Below are 20,153 nucleotides of genomic sequence, written 5' to 3' on the forward strand. Positions count from 1 at the left end.
ATAGAAAATCAACAGAAGAACTCAATGGAACAATAGCTCTTTCTTCATAAAGATCAACAAAATTGGTAACTGTCAAGCCAGGCTAACAAAGAAAAAAAAGAAATCACACAAATTACTATGAGGTGAGTACAAAAGTAATTGCAGTTTTTGCATTCTTGGAATTTGCTGTTTGTTACTGGAATACCCTCTTAAATAAATGTGGTTATGTTATACATCATTTAATGGGCGTTTCTTGCCTTTTTTTTTTTTGCTACTGACTTATTACTTGTTTATTTTAGACTATGGAAATGATATTAGACAAAAAGCAAATTCAAGCGACTTTCCTTATTCACGTTCAAAATGGGTCATAAAGCAGAGGAGACAACTCACAACATCAACAACGCATTTGGCCCAGGAACTGCTAATTAATGTACAGTGCAGTGGTTCAAGAAGTTTTGCAAAGGAGGCGAGAGCCTTGAAGATGAGGAGCATAGTGAGCAGCCAACAGAAGTTGACAACGACCAATTGAGAGCAACCATTGAAAGGATCGTCTTACAGCTATACGAGAAGTTGGTGAAGAACTGAATGTCAACCATTCTATGGTTGTCTGGCATTTGAAGCCAACTGGAAAGGTGAAAAAGCTTGATAAGTGGGTGCCTCATGAGCTGACCAATAATTTTGAAAATCATCCTTTTGAAATGTTGTCTTCTCTTATTCTATGAAATGACAATGAACCATTTCTTGATCAGATTGTGACATGCCACGAAAAGTGGATTTATACAACAGCCAGCTCAGTGGCTGGACTGAGAAGCTCCAAACCACTTCCTAAAGTCAAACTTGCACCAAAAAAAGGTCACGGTCAGTGTTTGGTGGTCAGCTGCTGGTCTTCTGATCCACTACACAACTTTTTGCAGCGAAAACACTTCCACAACCAGCAGGATGCAGAAAATGCTTTCCAAGAGTTCATCGAACCCTGAAGCATGGAATAAACAAGCTTATTTCTCGTTGGCAAAAATGTGTTGATTGTAATGGTTTCTTTTTTTTTTTTTTTTTTTGAGACAGAATCTTACTCTGTCGCCCAGGTCGGAGTGCAATGGCGCGATCTCGGCTCACTGCAACATCTGCCTCCTGGGTTCAAGCGATTCTCCTGCCTCTTGAGTAGCTGGGATTACAGGCACATGCCACCATGACTGGCTAATTTGTGTATTTTTAGTAGAGATGGGGTTTCACCATGTTGGTCAGGCTGGTCTCAAACTCCTGACCTTGTGATCCGCCCGCCTCAGCCTCCCAAAGTGCTGGGATTACAGGCGTGAGCCACTGCGCCCGGCCCATTGTAATGGTTTCTATTTTGATTAATAAAGATGTGTTGCAGCCTAGTTATAAAAATTTAAAATTCATGGTCCAAAACCACAATTATTTTTGCACCAACCTAATAATATAAGAATTAAAAGAGGCCTTTATATTAGAGATCCCATGGATGATAAAAGAATACAGAATATTACAATCTCCATAACCCACAAACTTGGTAACTTAGAACAACTGGATGAATTAATTAAAAGACACAATCTATTAAACTAAAACACAGGAGAAATAGGTAATCTAAATATATTTATATCTATTAATAAAATGGAATCAATACCTAATAACCTTCCGGAGAACTTATATATTCCAAAAATCTGACATTCTGTCATGTTATTCCAACTGGTGGGATTCAGGGGTTTCCATTTTGACAAGAACATATAGGTGGGTCGCACACAATTTTAGTACTCATTGGTCAGGAAACCCATGCCCACTATTGGATGTCGCATAGTGGTGCATTATGGAGAATTTAGGCAAGATAATATGGTTTTCAGAGTTAAAGGAAGACACCTGTCTTATGTACAGTAATTCGTCATAATATCCTAGGGGATATCACATTTAAACTTTGGGGTATCCCCAGGTATAATTCTTATTTGAGCCACATGTGAATTTCAGACACGGAGGCTTCCCAATTTTGGTGCCTTTCAACAAATGTTGAAGTTAATTCACAACCTATTTTGTGGAGGCATAAAATTCAATGAGCACTCATTTAACCTTTTATTTTAAATATGCTTTTAGTAAACTTTGCATTTCCAATTAGGTGAAATTTTAAACCTGTTTCAGTTTTTATCCACTCTTTTTAGGCGGAGGGGAGTAAGGGTTGCTTTAAGCTAGGAGGGACTCCCATGTACCCAACCCATTTGTGTAAATTTCTTCCTTCAGAGTTCTTCAAATCAGCATCACCACTGTTAAAGGCCTCCCATATGGTAATAATTGTGGTACAGGGTTTTAAGAACATTAAGTTTATGTCTGGCTGAATTAACCTCTTTGCTGTGGCACAAGGGGGCCATAGGTGTTTTCACCAATTATGAAGCGGGTTCACTGTGCAATGACTACCAACTCTTCTGAGAACAATGAGATCAAACACATTCATACATAAATCCCATGAAGTGAATTTATTACTTACAAATAGGAAACAAAAGACAACAGAAGTCTAGGATTCAATATGAACTGCTACCATAAGATCAGGAAAGCTATCCAGAGCAGATGGATGGAGCCTTGACTGCAAGTGCTTCACTTGCACTACAACTGAGGGACCCCAAAAAGCAGCCCACCTTGGGTTTTATATCCCAGGATGTGACGTGCCGGACAAAAGTGTTAAAGGCCATTCTGTTTCGAGCAGGGACTGTAACAGAGGCTGCTCTGGCCAATGTCAACTGGTTATCAGGATGTTGCATTCTCAGCATATTGTACAGTTATCTGGAGAACTACCAGTAAGAAAGGGAGGAAAACTGTGTCAGTCTGAGACTACCTGGAAAACTGCCCTGCACCCTTAAAACTGAAGGATCAGGATATTTGTTGTGACAGAGGCACAGACAGTAGCGATAGCGTTCTTGTGAGCCATCTACTAGTTTTCTCGACCGGAGCATGGCACCTGACTGCTTTTCTCTTTCCTTTCAGTGGAAACTGTTTCAGAATATTTTGAGTTTCTATGTAGATGGAGTTGCAGCACATGATCACTGGCAGTGTAGACTATCTGCATGGTCAAAGGAAAGAGTTCAGGAGCCCATCAACCCACACTGGAGGAGATCACCTAATCCTCCAGAGAGTGCCACTCAATCTTCCTGGGGTTAGCTCCACATGCAGTAAGGCCATTATGTCTAAGGCTATCAAGCCTTGCAGTCTGAAGATTAGACTTCTGACATGCTGATAAGCAGCAGTGATAAGAAAAGCCCACACACTGGCTAGGAATTTTTCAATGAAAGCAGCTGAGATGCTTCTTCATATGCTTTGGCAGGGACTAATATCAAACTATTTCTTCCCATTTTCTTTACTCATCGGTGCCTGAACCATGAGGCACCATAGATGTACACCTCACCAGCAGGGTGTATGGGACAGCAGCAAGGGGAGCAGCAGCACAAGAAACAAACAAGACAACTACTTCTGCCTGCATAACAATAACTACTGTCTTGGGAGTGTACAATAATTAATAATGTTCACATCGCTGCCCTAAGCATACAGTGATGGTGACCAGAGTAGATGCAGTGACTACAGAGATACAGCCTGATTCTTGCTAATTAGGACGTAAGTGTTGGCTTGTTTATGTGCTGTGCTTTTGTGCATTAATAAGCAAGTGGCTCAAAACTGCCTGCTAAGCACAGGCCACATGTCATGCTGGGGTGCAATTAAACATTCATGCCTAGGAGATGAGAGCATTTAAGTGTGGGAGAAGATGACAACACCTGAAGACCACAAAACACTGTGCAGACTGGCCGGGCGCGGTGGCTCACGCTTGTAATCCCAGCACTTTGGGAGGCCGAGGCGGGCGGATCACGAGGTCAGGAGATCGAGACCAAGGTGAAACCCCGTCTCTACTAAAAATACAAAAAATTAGCTGGGCGTGGTGGCGGGCGCCTGTAGTCCCAGCTACTCGGAGAGGCTGAGGCAGGAGAATGGCGTGAACCCAGGAGGCGGAGCTTGCAGTGAGCGGAGATCGCACCACTGTACTCCAGCCTGGGTGAAAGAGCGAGACTCCGTCTCAAAAAAAAAAAAAAAACACTGTGCAGACCAAAGTGAAGGCCCATCATCAGCTCATGGTTCTGACCCAGGTGACTTCTGATGTGTTATGGAACCAGTCAGCCGACAGCAGGTAGATAAAGTTGAGCAGGTGTCCTGCATGAGGGCTGGTCCATTCCATTTGTGTTGCCAGTTGTTTCAATAGCGTCTCATGCACCCCATTGGTGAGGACGGAATTAGCACCCTACGTCTACTGGCACCATTAAACACATGACATCTATTACTAAACAAATAAACTAGACATCAGTTATTAATCACATATAGGAGGATGGTGTAAGCTCCCACAGGCCCAAACAGGGATTAACTTGGGAGCAGAGAGTGGTATAGCATTAAAAAAGTGAGGATGTTCCTTTGTTCCTACATGAGTATGTGATTGGTTTGTCTGTTGGCTGGTAGGGAATTGAATCATGTGACACTGACTGGTAAGACTGTAATACTGTAAAATATATAAACTATAATACCATAACGGTGTAATACTATATACAATACCAAAGGCATTGATGGAAAACCCAACGCTATCATATGTGACTGTGAGACTGAATGCTTCCTCCCTCAGATGGGTTACAACATATTGTCCCATCACAGTTCTCTCTCCTTCATTCAAAGTGAACTATCTAAACAACAGACAGAAATAATAAAGGGCAACAAATGCAAAGAACTCACGAGATGACACTCTGTGATAAACTTTATGTACTTAGGAATTAATACCAACTCATTATTAGCAAAAAATAAACATCTTTACACCAAGAGTAGTTTTTCCTTTAATAAAAAAATGTGGAATGTGTATAATGGACAAGGGATAACCAAAATTTGCCAAATGAGGCTAGTAAGAAAATCCCAACACTTAACAATCATTATTCACTGGTCCATTAATCACAGGACAATACATACACATTAAACTTACCCGGAAGGGCACGGTGGCTCATGCCTGTAATCCCAGCTCTTTGGGAAGCTGAGGTGGGCAAATCATGAGGTCACGAGTTCAAGACCAGCCTAGCCAACATGGTGAAACCCTGTCTCTACTAAAAATACAAAAAATTATCTGGACGTAGTGGCAGGTGCCTGTAATCCCAGCTACTCGGGAGGCTGAGGCAGGAGAATCGCTTAAACCCAGGAGGCAGAGGTTGCAGTGAGCCAAGATCGCACCACTGCACTCCAGCCTGGGCAACAGAGTGAGACTCCGTCACACAAAAAAAAAATAATAAAAAAAATTAAACTTACCTACATATTAGAAAAACATCACAATTCAACCATGAATCCAGTACATTATCACATGAATAGACAAAAATTCTACCAACAAACTTAAGAAAATATCACTACTATGAAATTCAAGTACTACCGCTTAAAAAGCATTTACAGAACTCTCACCTCAAGGTTTCCTTTGCAAAATAAGGTGAAATGCATACTCAAGACTCTTTAAGAATGAGCCACTGATAAAAACAATATACTTGTAACTTGTGTAACAGTTCATACATGTATATTTTTTTCAAACAGTGCACGATAATTAATTTGCATCAGGCTTTCCAAATTAGAAAAGCTTCACTTATAGAACTTCTTTCCAGTGGGAGTTTTCACATGACTTTTCAAGTAAATGTTAAAACTGAAAATATTCTTGCAGTTTCTAAACTATTAGAGTTTTAATCCTGTGTACATTCTTGTATTTACAAGGTCCAGCTGCAGTGTGCATTTTCATATGTCCTTGAGCAGATATGAGAGAAATGAAACATTCCCACATTCTGCACATTCATAGGGTTTTTCTCAGGAATGAGTTGATGTCTTCAAATGGAACTGAAACAACTGAAGGCCTTAACACAAATTTAAATGCAAAAGGCTTTTCTCCACTCTGAGTCCTCCCAAATCTTCAAAAACAAGAAAATCTGAAGGCTTGACCATACTTCCTACATTCTTAAGGTTTTCTGCAGTGTGAGCTCTTTCATGTTTATGAGGGAATGGGAAAGAGTAAATGCTTTACCACATTTCTTACATGCATAAGGCTTTTTTTTTTTTTTTTTTGAGACGGAGTCTCACTCTGTTGCCAGGCTGGAGTGCAGTGGCACAATCTCGGCTCACTGCAACCTCCGCCTCCTGGGTTCAAGTGATTCTCCTGCCTCAGCCTCCTGAGTAGCTGGGACTACAGGTGCCCGCCACCATGCCCAGCTAATTTTTGTATTTTTAGTAGAGATGGGGTTTCACCATGTTGGCCAGGATGGTCTCGATCTCTTGACCTTGTGATCCACCCACCTCAGCCTCCCAAAGTGCTGAGATTACAGGCGTGAGCCACCACGCCCAGCTGCATAGGGCTTTTTTGAGATGGAGTCTCACTCTGTCGCCAGGCTGGAGTGCAGTGGCGTGATCTCAGCTCACTGCAACCTCCAACTCCCTGGTTCAAACGATTCTCCTGCCTCAGCCTCCTGAGTAGCTGGGATTACAAGCATATGCCACCACACTCAGCTAATTTTTGTGTTTTTAGTAGAGATGAGGTTTCACCATGTTGGCCAGGATGGTCTCAATCTCCCGATCTCGTGATCCGCATGCACAGGGCTTCCCCGCCTGCTGCCCACAGCTTTTTATGTCCTTGAAAAACAACTAAGACAACTGAAATGTGCCACCATGCCCAGCTAATTATTTATTTATTTATTTATTTTTTTTTTTTGAGACAGAGTCTCATTCTCGCCCAGGCTGGAGTGCAGTGGCATGATCTCGGCTTACTGCAAGCTCTGCCTCCTGGGTTCATGCCATTCTCCTGCCTCAGCCTCCCGAGTAGCTGGGACTACAGGCACCCGCCACCACGCCCGGCTAATTTTTTGTATTTTTAGTAGAGATGGGGTTTCACCATGTTGGCCAGGATGGTCTCGATCTCCTGACCTCGTGATCCACCCACCTCGGCCTCCCAAAATGCTGGGATTACAGGCGTGAGCCACCACGCCCGGCGTTATTTTATTTTTTGAAAGACAGGGTTTCACCATGTTGCCCAGGTTGTTTCACATTGTTTTAATCCAGGCTGGTTATGAACTCCTGGGCTCAAGCAATCCACACACCTTGGCCTCCCAAAGTGCTGGGATTATAGGCTGAGTCACTACACCCAGCCCCTATATCATGACTTCTTTCATGGCGAGTAAGGTGACTGGAACGAGTGTAGGCTTTACCGCATTTCTTACATTCATAGGGTTTTTCTCCAGTATGAATTCTTTCGTGGAGGTGAAGGGAACTGAGGCGACTGAAGGCTTGATCACACTGTTTACATTCATAGGGTTTCTCTCCGGTATGAGTACTTCTATGGTTACAAAGGGAACTCAAACGACTAAAGGCTTTGCCACATTGTTTACACTCATAGGGTCTCTCTCCAGTATGAATGCTTCCATGGTAACGAAGGGAAGTGGAACAGCTGAAGGCTTTATCACATTTGGTACATTTATAGGGTCTTTCTCCAGTGTGAGTCCTTTCATGCGTCTTAAAAGAACAAGAAAATCTGAATGTTTTCCCACATTCCTTACACTCGTAGGGTTTCTCTCCAGTGTGAGTTCGTTCATGTATTAGACAAGAACCGGAAACAGTGAACGCTTTACCACATTGTTTACATTTATAGGGTTTTTCTCCTGTGTGAGTTCTCTGATGTCTTTCAACTGAATTGAGAAAATAAAAAGCTTTCCCACATATCGTACATTTATAAGCTGGATTTCCACTGTGCATTATCATGTGTCTTCTAACACCTGGAACAGAAACGAAGAATTTCCCACACTGTTCACATTTATATTGCTTCTCTCCATATGGTTTGTATCCAGAGTGAGCTAGGATGTGCCTATTGAGGAGGGAATGACGTACAAAGACTTTTCCACAAATACTGCATTCACATTGTTTTAATCCAGTAGAAATGTTCTCGTTCAGATCAAGATTTGGAATTTGGCTGACAACTTCTCCATACTGACTACCTTCTTTGCTTTCACACAGTTTCTGTACCATATGTTTTCTGTAAAAAAAATGACAAAGACATTATTATTGGTTGGTTTATTAATAACTTTCTACTTATTAATAGGTCTTGGACTTACACTGCTACCAATACCAGGGAAAATGCATTTTTTTTTTTTTTTTTTGCCATGACTGAATTATTTGAAAGTAAATGAGTTACTACTGAAAACACAGCTACCACCCGCATGGCTATGACCAAAATAGTAATATTCATATACACAGTTTTGTAGTACTATTTTCAAGTAAACTGTTTTCCAAACACTGACTGCTACATTGAAGTACGTTACATTTTGGGTGAAATTTTTCTAAAAATAAATAAATTTCAAGTGACTCTTATTTGTTTTGATTGTTTTTAAGTTCATGACATGCTAAGATTCCTTCGGAGGACTTTATTTCCTCTGCTCAGTGCAAATTACCTTATATTTTTCCCAGGTTTTTCGAAGTGATCTTCAATATTCTGGTCTTTCCATTTGCTTCCTAAAATGCAGACCCACAAAATTATCATGAATTATTACAAACTATAGAAACATTACTAGATTTAATGTTCATTGTACACAGTGCCCATGCCTGATTTATTCACCAAATCATTCCCTTGCCACATTCCAAATCATAAATAGCACTGATGATAGGGAAATACTTCTGTAATTAAGTGAAATGTGTTGTCATTCTTACCTACAGAAGCCAGGTTCCTGCAGGTTTCCTGCATCACTTCTCTGTAGAGATTCTTCTGAGAAGAATCTAGCAAAGCCCATTCCTCCTGGGTAAAGTTCACAGCCACATCCTCAAAAGCCACCGAGTCCTAGAACATTCCACACATGTGGATAGAAGGATGGGTGAGATTAACAGCACTGGGAATCTATACTCAATTCATAAGCTGTTTACATGATTCTATAATTTCCAAGCATGTATTCTATGACTTGATTGTCACAACCCTTAACTCTGTTCACACATACTCCCTCCCACACAGGAGTACTAATGCTAGAATTGAACTATTCAAAAAGGCAACCCGCAAAGGAGAAATACCCATCTCATTAGAGAATCCAGGGAGTAAGATGTGCTGCTAGGTTACCTCTTAATTTCACTTTGTACATTTCTAGTATCTGTCATAATAAAGTCCTACCTGATGTGCATAAGTGAGTTAATATTATCACTCCTGAGACTACTTTTTCTTAAAAATGCCTGATCACAAAGTTCAATCTTTGTTTGTATCAGTAACTTACATTTTGAAAGGGACTCCACCAACCTAAGTAATAAGAATGACTCACTGCATCTAAATGGCTTATGCAATATATTTGCCAAAACTTTTTCTGCTAAAGGTCTATTATTTTGTGTCACCACAGTGGTGTTCAGGGAACTAGACACCAAAACACAATCTGAACACTAAGTGTTTAACGAGTTTCCCTGGTAGACAATATTTTACATGTGCTGTCACTTGTTAATTGGGGAGCTGAGCCCATTCCATGTGATTACACCAAGAGAGAATAGGCTTATTAAATTTAATTGAGTAGTAAATAAAACCAATAATTGATATTTAATAATACTAATACAACAGTTTTTAAAATTTCTATTGCATAATGTCAAGGCAGAATAGAATAAGAGGAAATATGGCACATGTTTTTTAAAATGACATTAATGTCACCACTTCCAGATGCTATTCCTATGAAATCATATAAATTCCCAAATCAGGCTTTTTTGGGAAGAAAAACTACTTTTTCATACCTAGTAAAAATGACAAATGTCTAATGATTTTTAGTCATCTAAAAAAAGAGTGATGGCTTGCCTAACATACTTTTAAGATTTTCAAACGAAAATATTCAGGACAGCACAGTATTAGCAGAGAGATGAGCAAGCAGACCAAGGGAAAAAAAGTCTTAATGACCCAGCATTTATATGGGAAGTTGATTAATGACAGAGTAGGCACTGTAGAATAGAAAAAGAAATCACATGCACTTTAAAATATGAGGCAAACCAGGCTGGTACCTACTTGGGAAAATGCACTGCTTTCTTCTCTATCCCATGAACAATAATCAACTTATTATATATTCAAATATGAAAGATAAAACCAGAACACTTTCAGAAGTCACAGGAAGATTTTTTTTTTACGAAGGGTTAGGCAGAATCTTTTTTATGTAAGAAAAAAGTGATAAAGAAACAGACAAACTCAAACATATTAAAATTTAGGGAATAAAAAGAAAATAGAGTGGGCCGGGCATGGTGGCTCACGCCTGTAATCCCAGCACCTTGGGAGGCTGAGGCCGGCGATCACCTGAGGTCAGGAGGTTGAGACCAGCCTGGCCAACATGGCAAAACCTGTCTTTTTCTTTTCTTTTTTCTTTTTGAGACGGAGTCTCGCATTGTCGCTTGGGCTGGGGTGCAGTGGCGAGATCTTGGCTCACTGCAACCTCCCCCTCCCGGGTTCAAGCAATTCTCCTGCCTCAGCCTCCCGAGTAGCTGGGATTACAGGTACCTGCCACCATGCTCAGCTAATTTTTTTGTATTTTTAGTAGAGACCAGGTTTCACCATGTTGGCCAGACTGGTCTGGAACTCCTGACCTTGTGATCCGCCCACCTTGGCCTCCCCTAGTGCTGGGATTACAGGCATGAGCCACCGTGCCAGGCCTAAAACCCTGTGTTTACTAAAAATACAAAAATTAGCTGGGTGTGGTGGGTGCCTATAATCCCAGCTACTCGGGAGGCTGACACAGGAGAATCACTTGAACCCGGGAAGCGGAGGTTGCAGTGAGCAGAGATCACGCCACTGCCCTCCAGTCGGGCTACAGAGCAAGACACCGTCTTCAAAAAAACAAAAACAAAACCAAAAACCCCCTCAGATATCCCGATAACAGGATACAGATGTGTCCACTGTCATAAATTCTTCACCATGCTACAAGAGGGGAACTGACATTTTGGTGAATCTTTGTAAATCATCAATTTATCTATCACACTTTTATTTCACCAGTAGCATTTACAAAGCCAAGTCCTACAATTCCATTTGAAATTACCCCTAAAAAGAACAGACGTTTAAAACTTAACTACACTCACTCTGGGGAAGAAATAAATAAGAATTTTCAGCAAATAAAATACATCATTTTACCTTGCCTCTTTGGAAATAGTATTTTTATCTTTCAAGCTGTACTGACAAAATGTATTTTGCAGTCAATGAAAAATTGAAACGCAAATAAATGAACAAGCCTTTCCAAGGTAACAGACTCAGCGAGAGGCAGTGCTGACTCCAACACAGACCTTTCTAACTGTCACAGCAGGCCATTCTATCCCTTGGGACACCCATCCTGTTCAGTAAAGTACTCAGTGACCACCTAGGAGGCACTGGCACTGCTCTTTGTCCTCTTTTGTGCCTTAAGTGCATTTTAATATTCAGGTTCTTGCACATCTTCTCTGGGGTGGGTTTTCCTTGTTCTTTGGGACAGTTTTTTTCTCTTCACAAGTCTGAGACAATCTAGAGAGCAGAAATCATTTCTGCCTTTTCCTCTCAATATCAGCATCCAATTGGCAGACCATCAATGCGTCTCTGAGGAATAAAAACTCGGGCTGGAGGAACAAGTTTAATGACCTAACTTTAATGACATTACATTGTATTGTCCATTAATTTAAATGTCCTAAAATTTTAATGACCCTAAGGGGTCACCATTTTAGATGAAACTATACCCGGAGATTCCTCTCAAGCCAAGAGCATCCAGCTGCTCCCCTGAGAGGCTCTGCCCCCTACCTCAGTCTGTCCTTGGGGATGAGATGACTCACTAGACCCTCCAATAGACATGGCCACTGTGGGTATCCTGGGTCATCCCCAGACAGTTTTAAAATGCCAGGACTAGGAAAAGACAGGAGGGTGGCTGAGGACACAACACCCTGCAAAGTTTTCACAAGGGGACCTCAACCTAAAGACATTTTGGTAATATGCACACTTAGGGAAGATGAAAAGAAGAGAGGCCCAAATATTTTTTTACAGTAGAGTGTCAGATAGTTTATTCTCTGCTTTCCTCTCATGTAAAATGTTTGGAAACAGAAAAATATTTTGGCCGAGCGCGGTGGCTCACACCTGTAATCCTAGCGCTTTAGGAGGCCGAGGCGGGCGGATCACTTAAGGTCAGGAGTTCGAGACCAACCTAGCCAACATGGTGAAACCCCGTCTCTACTAAATATACAAAAATTAGCCGGGCATGGTGGCGGGCGCCTGTAATCCCAGCTACTCGGGAGGCTGAGGCAGGAGAATCACTTGAACCCGGGAGTCAGAGGTTGCAGTGAGTGAGACTGCACCATTGCACTCCAGCCTGGCGACAGGGCGAGATTCCGTCTCAAAAAAAAAAAAAAAAAAAAAGAATATGGTTTGCTTCCTCATTAACCTTATCAAAGCCTCTCATTTACGCCCCTCCTGTGGACCCCAAACCACAAACCATGACTGCGGTACCTGGTTTATGAATCGCCGTTTGCTCAAACACACGGTTTAACGTTTTAACAAAGCCTCAGCTTTATTCTAGGGGGAGAAAGGTGGGACTGGAAGCCCCATGAACCACAGCTCCTCCCACGCTGGAACCCCGCACACCGAGACACCGAGTCGGGGCTCTCCCGCATCACCCTCCCCTGGTCACCGCACTACCTGGGTGGGGGAGGCGCGGGGTTCCCGAGAGGGCTCCGGCCGGCGGAAGTGGCGCCCGCAGGTACAGACAGGATGCAGCAGTTCCGCTGCCCGCCCCGCCCGGCCCGACCCTGAACAGAAGGGGACTGAGCCCCGGCTACGCCGCGGCGACTCGGTTCGCAGGTTCCGGAGCAGATGGCGTGGAGGCCCGAGTCGCGCCACAGCAGGTTTCAACCAGCCCTCTTGTCCACTTCGGGAAGCCAGGCGCAGTCCACTCACCATTCCTCGGCCTCCCGGGTGTCCTGGCGTCAGCTAGGGATGTCCCAATACCCGCAGGTCACAGGGTGGCAGAAGCTGCTGCAGAGCCACCTGAGCCTCCCAGAGCCAAGAAGTAGCAGCGTAGACTAACAGAAGAGCCGGCTCTGGCGAAGGAGAGACAAAGCACCCGCCAGCCAGATCCCGGAAGCCGCCCTCTCCTTTCCGGCGGCGTTCTTGATTGAACGGTCCCCACCCCAGCGCCCCTGATTGGATGGGGCTTCAGATCCCGCCCCCTCAGGTCCTGAGTGACAGGCGATTGCAATCTCACGTGAGGCTGGATGAGGCCAGAATGACAGCTTTTGGCCCAGCGGTTTGTAGGCGGTGCGTCCTTCCTGCGCTGGGATCTGACCATGCAAGAAGGACATTCACATTTAACCTTGTATACAAGGTTATAGCTATTTGTGCATAATATATATATAAAATTGGAAGCAATATAATGACAATTCTGTAACTGCGCAGTGGGTTCACCTTGCACGCTACCTAGACAGAGCCGATTTCTCAAGACAGGGGAATAGCAATAGAGAAAGAGTAATTCACGCAGTGTCGGCTGTGCGGGAGACCGGAATTTTTTTATTTTATTTTATTTTTTTGAAACAGAATCTTGCTCTGTCGCCCAGGCTGGAGTGCAGGCTCAGAGTTTTACGATTATTCAAATCAGTCTCCTTGAGCATTTGGGGTTAAGAGTATTTAGAAAGCTTGTTTTGCCAAGGTTGGGGATGCATGTGCATGACACAGCCTCAGGATGTCCTGATGACATGTGCCCAAGGTGGTCAAAGCACAGCTTGCTTTTGTTGGAGAGAAATGCTCCGTGCCGCAAAGTGAAACCAGCACTCAAGCGAAAGTTTTCTCAGCAACGCAATTTACTTCCGCAGAAGCGTGCTGCTCGCATCAATTAAGATTGCAAGAGCACACTGAACAAAGGAAAGCAGGGGTTTTTATTTCTAACGCAGTCCCTGTCTCTGGCATGGGCTGGGGTCAGACCGCACGATCTAAACTGACCCGGTTGGCTATTTGTGAATATTTTCCCAAATACGGAAGGGGGAAGGGGGATGTGAGTTACAATGGTGGGACGTGCGGTTTCCAAGGGAGAAATGGGTGCAGACCAGGTAACCAAGGGAACAGATGTGAGTTATTGATTAGAACTGACGGGAAGGTTGTTTACAGTAACTAAGGGCAAGGAGGCATGGAGAACAAGAAAGTTGAGTTCGAAAACAAAAAACAAGAACGTTAACATGCCAAACCTTGGAAGAGAAACTGACTGCATCTGACAGCTTTACACATTTTAGGGAGACAGGAGACATCAATGGACGTATGTGAGATGAACACTGGTTTGATCCGGGACAACCTGAAGCAAAAGCGGGTCAACTCGAAACCAGGAGGGGGCTTCCAGGTCACAGGTAGGTGAGAGACAAACAGTTGCATTCTTTTGAGCTTCCAATTAGCCTTTCCAAAGGAGGCGATAAGATATGCATTCATCTCAGTGAGCAGGTATGACTCTGAATAGAATGGGAGGCAGGTTTGCCCTAAGCATTCCCAGATTGACTTTCCCCTTTAGCTTAGTGATTTGGGGAGCCCAAAACATTTTCCTTTCCAATCTCCCCCTTTTCTTTTAAAAGTATTTTGGAGAAAGCATTTTAGAAGAAAATCAGTCTCTGGTCCCAGGTTTTGTCTGATCTCTCATGGAGTAGCTGGGATTACCAAATTACCAGGCGTGGGCCTGGCTATCATTATTATTTTTTTTGGTAGAAATGGGGGTCTCCCTCGGTTGCCCAGGCTGGTCTCTGGTGCCCAAAGCCGGGTTCCCCGTAATCTCTACAAGTAATCCAGTGAAGGAACGCCAGAGCGTGGAAAGTGGAGGATGACTGACAAAGGACGCCCGAGTACGTTTTCACTTCAAGCTCTCCGGGTAAGTAGCGCGCTCGGAAAATTCCAGGGTAACCTCCGGAAAATATGGGTCAGGCTGAGAGTAAGTTTGCTAATTACTAAAGCCTTGTGCAGCAGTTACTGCGCCGCGGAGGGGTAATTGTGAGTAGCCAAAATCTCACATCTTTGTTCTATCTGGTAAAAAAGTATTCTCTTTGGTTCCCGGAATATGGAACCATGAATGTAAAAGACTGGGACAAGGTCGGATCAGACTTAAAACGAGCACAACAAGAGGCCACGATATTCCCTTCTTGCTTGGTCCTTGTGGTCTGCAATTGAAACAGCACTGGAGCCCTTCCACACTGAGGAGGAGGAGGAGGAGTTTCAGGATGACATAGAAAAGTTTAACAATCAAGAGTCTAATTATCAGCAAAGTCAACCATCACAGTCTAGTTTAAAAAAGAGCAAGAAACGGGAAGGTATATATGCTAATCTCCGAAAACTTATAAAAGAAACAGTGCCACCTACTTCGCCTTTAGGGGAAGGCCTGGAATGGCCACCCCCGGCTCAGCCTTATGAAGTTTTGGAACTGGAGCCTGAGACGCGGCTTGCCGCCCCCATTGTTGCAGGCCCCGCCGGTAACTATGGCGAAGGGAAGCTTCAGGCTCGCCCAACAGCCAATTACGATCAGGGAATGATCCAGGCTTGCCCATCTGTTGATTGTGGTAGAGGAATGCTGCGAGCCGGTACAAATACAAATTACGGCATGGGGACAATCCAGGCATCCATTTGCCAGGCATGAGAAATGGGGGATTTGGATGCTTTGCAGTTTCTGGTAATTATTTCGCCAGCTGAGGAGCCCAGAGAATGTGCTCAAGCACGCTGGCAGCCATTTCCGTTTAAAATATTAAAATACTTAAAGCAAGCAATTGGACAATATGGGCCAAATTCTCCTTATGTTCATTCCTTGTTACAATCTGTGGCTTATAACAGGCGTTTAATACCTATGGATTGGGAGGCATTAGCCCAATCCACTCTGTCCCCCTCTGAATTTCTCCAATTTAAAACCTGGTGGACAGATGAAGCAACAAATCAGGCACACAGAAATGCTCAAGCCCAACGTCCTGTTAATATCACATCTGATCAATTGCTTGGAATCGCATGGGGTACTCTAAATCAACAGAACGGTAATGGGTGATGAGGCTGTTGATCAGGTCAGAGTTATATGCCTAACAGCCTGGGAAAAAATTCACGACCCTGGTACTACTTATCCTTCTTTTAACTCAGTTCGACAGGGTCCAAGGGAGCCTTCTCCAGATTTTATTGCCCGTTTGTAAGATGCGGCTCAAAAGGCTATTTCAGATTTTCTTTTTTTTTTTTTTTTTTTTTTTTTTTGAGACGGAGTGTCGCTCTGTCGCCCAGGCTGGAGTGCAGTGGCACAATCTCGGCTCACTGCAAGCTCTGCCTCCCGGGTTCACGCCATTCTCCTGTCTCAGCCTCTCCGGGTAGCTGGGACTACAGGCGCCCGCCACCACGCCCGGCTAATTTTTTTGTAGTTTTAGTAGAGACGGGGTTTCACCATGGTCTCGATCTCCTGACCTTGTGATCCGCCCGCCTCGGCCTCCCAAAGTGCTAGGATTACAAGCGTGAGCCACCGCGCCCGGCCGGCTATTTCAGATTTTCATGCCAGGAAAGTGATCGTTCGGCTGCTTGCTTATGAAAATGCTAATACAGAATGTCAGGCAGCAATTAGACCTATTGAGGGAAAGGCAGATCTAAATGAGGAAAAAGCTTTAAGTGAATACGTTAAAGCCTGTGATGGCATCGGGGGGCACTTATATAAGGCCAGCCTCCTTGCTCAAGCAATGGCTGGACTAAGGGTAACAAAAAACACATGAGTGTTCCCCGGGTCTTGCTATAATTGTGGACAGACAGGACATACAAAGAGCCAAAAAAGGCAAAACTCAGGACCGGGCCCCAATTCAAAACGGGGCATTCTCAATTCAGGACGGGACATCCCCGACTCCAAATGGAGTGTTCCCAAATGGATTGAAGCAGGTTTCAACTAGCCCTCTTCCCCACTTCGGGAAGCCAGCTGTAGTCCAGGAAGGTCCCAACGGGAGTTTATGGCCCATTGCCAAACGGCACGGTGGGACTTATACTGGGAAGGTCCAACTTAAACTTAAAGGGAATTGAAGTACATACCGGAGTAGTGGACTCTGATTGCCAGGGACAAATTCAAATTGTTATCTCCTCCACTGTTCCCTGGAGTGCTAATCCAGGTGACAGAATAGTTCAACTGTTGTTTTTGCCATATGTTAAGTTAGGAGAAAGCTCAGAAAAAAGAACAGGAGGATTTGGAAGCACAAATTCAGCAGGCAAGGCTGCCTATTGGGTAAATCAAGTCTCTGACAATAGACCTATTTGTATGGTCACTATTCAAGGAAAACAATTTGAGGGTCTGGTCAACACAGGAGCAGATGTGTCAATCATAGCTCCTATCAATGGCCAAAAAACTGGCCCAAACAAAAGGCCCCAGTGGGTCTCGTTGAGGTCGAGGGTTTGCTTGTATCTCACCAGGAGAGAATCAGCTTCCTGTCTGGGTACCCACAAGACATCTTAAGCAGTGCCATGAGCCAGAGTCCAAGGAAGAGGAAAAGACCTCGCAATGTCTCTGCACCCCCAGTTCGTCAGACAGAGCAGATGAACATCTCTGTTGAGCAGACGGAAACCAGTAAAACTCCCCAAGCAACTCCACTGACCTGGGGGCAGATGAAGAGACTAGCTCACATTGCAGAAGAGAACCCGAGGTCTCAGAACAAGCCGCTGACCACCAGTAACCTAATGGTAGCTATGATGGCGGTAATCTCCTTGGTGGTGAGTCTTCCTGTAGCGGAGGCAGATCAAAATTACACTTATTCGGCCTACATTCCATTCCCACCACGGATTAGGCCTGTTACATGGTTAGACGCCCCAGTGGAGGTTTATGTTAATGACAGTGTCTGGATGCCTGGACCAACAGACAACTGAGATCCTACTCATCCAGAGGAGGAAGGAATGTTAATGAATGTTTCTATTGGTTATCGCTTTCCTGCCATCTGCCTGGGGCCGGCAGCAGGATTTTTAAATTATGATACACAAAGTTGGATGGTTTATGTCCCTGCACATAATGGATCAAAAGCCTTTATTCATGTAATCAGTGGAAGAACATGTCAATCTTTGGACACTATTAAATGCCTTGAGCACGGCTATGTTATGACACATCACTAGATTAATAAATTTAAACCTAATAAGAACCTCCTGTCATTAAATGGTCTGAAAAGCTAGAGGTGCTAACCTGCGAAGATTGTATTGCAAACAGTGCTGCTGTACTACAAAATAATTCCTATGGAATCATCATTGATTGGGCCCCTAGGGGACACTTTGCAGTAAATTGTACTGGACAGAGCGAAGATTGTAGAGAGACTACTTTTGCAAACGACTACCCAGATAACGCACCAAAATTACATAGAAGAATGGAAACAAATTACCCTATTAAGTGGGAGGAGAACGGTATGGCTCCTCCAAGCCCAGAAATGATTGATCCAATTATAAGCCCAGAACATCTAGAATTATGCAAATTAATGATGGCTCAAACCCCAGTTTGGAGTTGGAAAGCAGAATGTAAAACAGAGACCTATAGTAAAAAACTTCATTTGTTGTAGCCATGACCTCTAATCGGACGGTCCCATTGCAGAGTTGTGTTAAACCTCCTTTTATGTTGGCAGTGGGAAAAATTAATATCCTACCTGACTCTCAAACCATATCATGCCTCAACTGTCGTCTTTTTACCTGCATTAATTCTACCTTTAATAAAGATAATAGCATTTTATTGGTTAGGACCCGAGAAGGAGTTTGGATTGGTGGAGAGGAGAGGACCCCCAGGAGGTGCTGCTTGAGGGGCTCCATTCCCGCTTGTGAGGGGCGCCTAGGGTCCTCCTGGGGTGCGTCAGAGCCTGAGCCCTTGGGGTGAAAGTCCCTTCCCCCAGCTGAGAAGCAGCAGGCACCGGGGCGTGGGCTGTCTCAGGGCCCCCACCCACTCGCACCCTCTCCTGCACTGCAGCTGCTCCCTCCTCAGGAGGTGAGGAAGATGGGAGGATGAGGCTAAGACACGGGCGAGGCCAGATTCCAGGCACATAGGCTCGCCGGGGTGAGGCCTGCTTCCCACCCAAGCCGTGCCCTCAACAGGCAGGTGAGGGACTGACGCCTGGGGCATGACCTCCCTAAGTCACCTCAGGGTGGAGGAGGAGCTGGGCCACCTAGATGGGTCTGTATGCCTGGCCCTGGGCTCTGGGGAGCAGGCTGGGGGTGGGAAGGGACACCCATGCTGCAGATGGGAAGACTGAGGCGCAGGGCTCTGAGGGCTCCAGGAGCAAGGAGGAGACCAGGGCTGGCCTGTGGGGACTTTGGCGTTGGACCTGCAGATGTGAGTGCCTCACAGTTTGGATACCTGTTTCCCTCAATAGACCTTGGGAGGCCTGTCCCTCCATACATGTTATCACTGAAGTACTAAAAGGAATACTTAATAGATCAAAGAGATTCCTATTTACTTTCATAGCTGTGATCCTGGGCCTTAGAGCTGTCACAGCTACTGCTGCTACTGCTGGTGTTGCTTTGCACTCTTCTATTCAAACTGCGGACTTTGTGGATAGTTGGCAGAAAAATTCTTCTAAGCTTTGGAATTCCCAAAGCCAAATAGATCAAAAATTGGCAAATCAAATTAATGATCTCCATCAAACAGTAATTTGGATGGGAGATCGAATTATGAGCAGGTGAATGAGCTGGAGTGGAGCATGCCTGGCTAGGGGCCACAGAAGATCTGCCAGGACCTCAGGGGCTGCAGGCTGCCAACTGCCCGCGCCAGCTCTGGATGCCCTACTCGAACCTCAGTTTCCTCACCTGCCAGGAAGGACCCGTATGTCAGGGGTGTTTTGACGATTAAACTGGACAATCCTAATAAACTCTCATTTAGTTCATACAATGTGTTAGTCATTATTCTAAGTGATTTATACCTATACGCTTAATACCTAATCGTTTAACATGTATAAAACAATGATTTATGGAGAATGACACATTGATAATCATATGAGGTGGCATTAAAACCATAGAAATAAAAATGTTTTGGTATATAACATATACATGAACATAGGAAAGTTAAATAACTTGATTAAAAAGTGTTACTTCAATAGCAAAGACATGGATTCAACCTAAACGCCCATCAACAGTGAAGTGGATAAATGCCCATAAACAGTGAAGTGGATAAAGAAAATGTGGTACATTTCTTGACCATGGAATACTA

The 20,153-nt window shown here is 44.1% G+C and overlaps 1 protein-coding gene and 1 long non-coding RNA gene across 7 annotated transcripts in view; one reads left to right on the forward strand and one right to left on the reverse strand.

The window, feature by feature from the left end:
• Positions 1 to 4,811: 4,811 nt before the first annotated feature.
• The window catches only part of ZNF669 (zinc finger protein 669), a 53,967-nt gene continuing 38,625 nt past the window's right edge, over positions 4,812 to 20,153 (reverse strand). For 4 of the 6 annotated variants that reach the window (XM_055234697.2, XM_055234696.2, XM_063613544.1 and 1 more), the window contains 3 exons: positions 8,713 to 8,839; positions 8,457 to 8,517; positions 4,812 to 8,041 (listed from right to left, as the gene is read on the reverse strand). In XM_055234697.2, the coding sequence (XP_055090672.1) occupies positions 7,096 to 8,041; positions 8,457 to 8,517; positions 8,713 to 8,839 (1,134 nt within the window). In that variant the 3' untranslated portion in view covers positions 4,812 to 7,095. Of the gene's footprint in view, positions 8,042 to 8,456; positions 8,518 to 8,712; positions 8,840 to 12,655; positions 13,134 to 20,153 lie in introns of those variants that run through there. The other 2 variants (XM_055234698.2, XM_055234693.2) reach the window with 2 other exon arrangements.
• Positions 13,077 to 18,685, forward strand: LOC134731922 (uncharacterized). Its single transcript, XR_010114649.1, has 3 exons — positions 13,077 to 14,349; positions 14,699 to 14,858; positions 17,396 to 18,685. It is a non-coding gene; the product is annotated as an uncharacterized lncRNA (long non-coding RNA).

Source organism: Symphalangus syndactylus, chromosome 19 (assembly GCF_028878055.3).
Source record: "Symphalangus syndactylus isolate Jambi chromosome 19, NHGRI_mSymSyn1-v2.1_pri, whole genome shotgun sequence".
NCBI classification, from domain to species: domain Eukaryota; kingdom Metazoa; phylum Chordata; class Mammalia; order Primates; family Hylobatidae; genus Symphalangus; species Symphalangus syndactylus.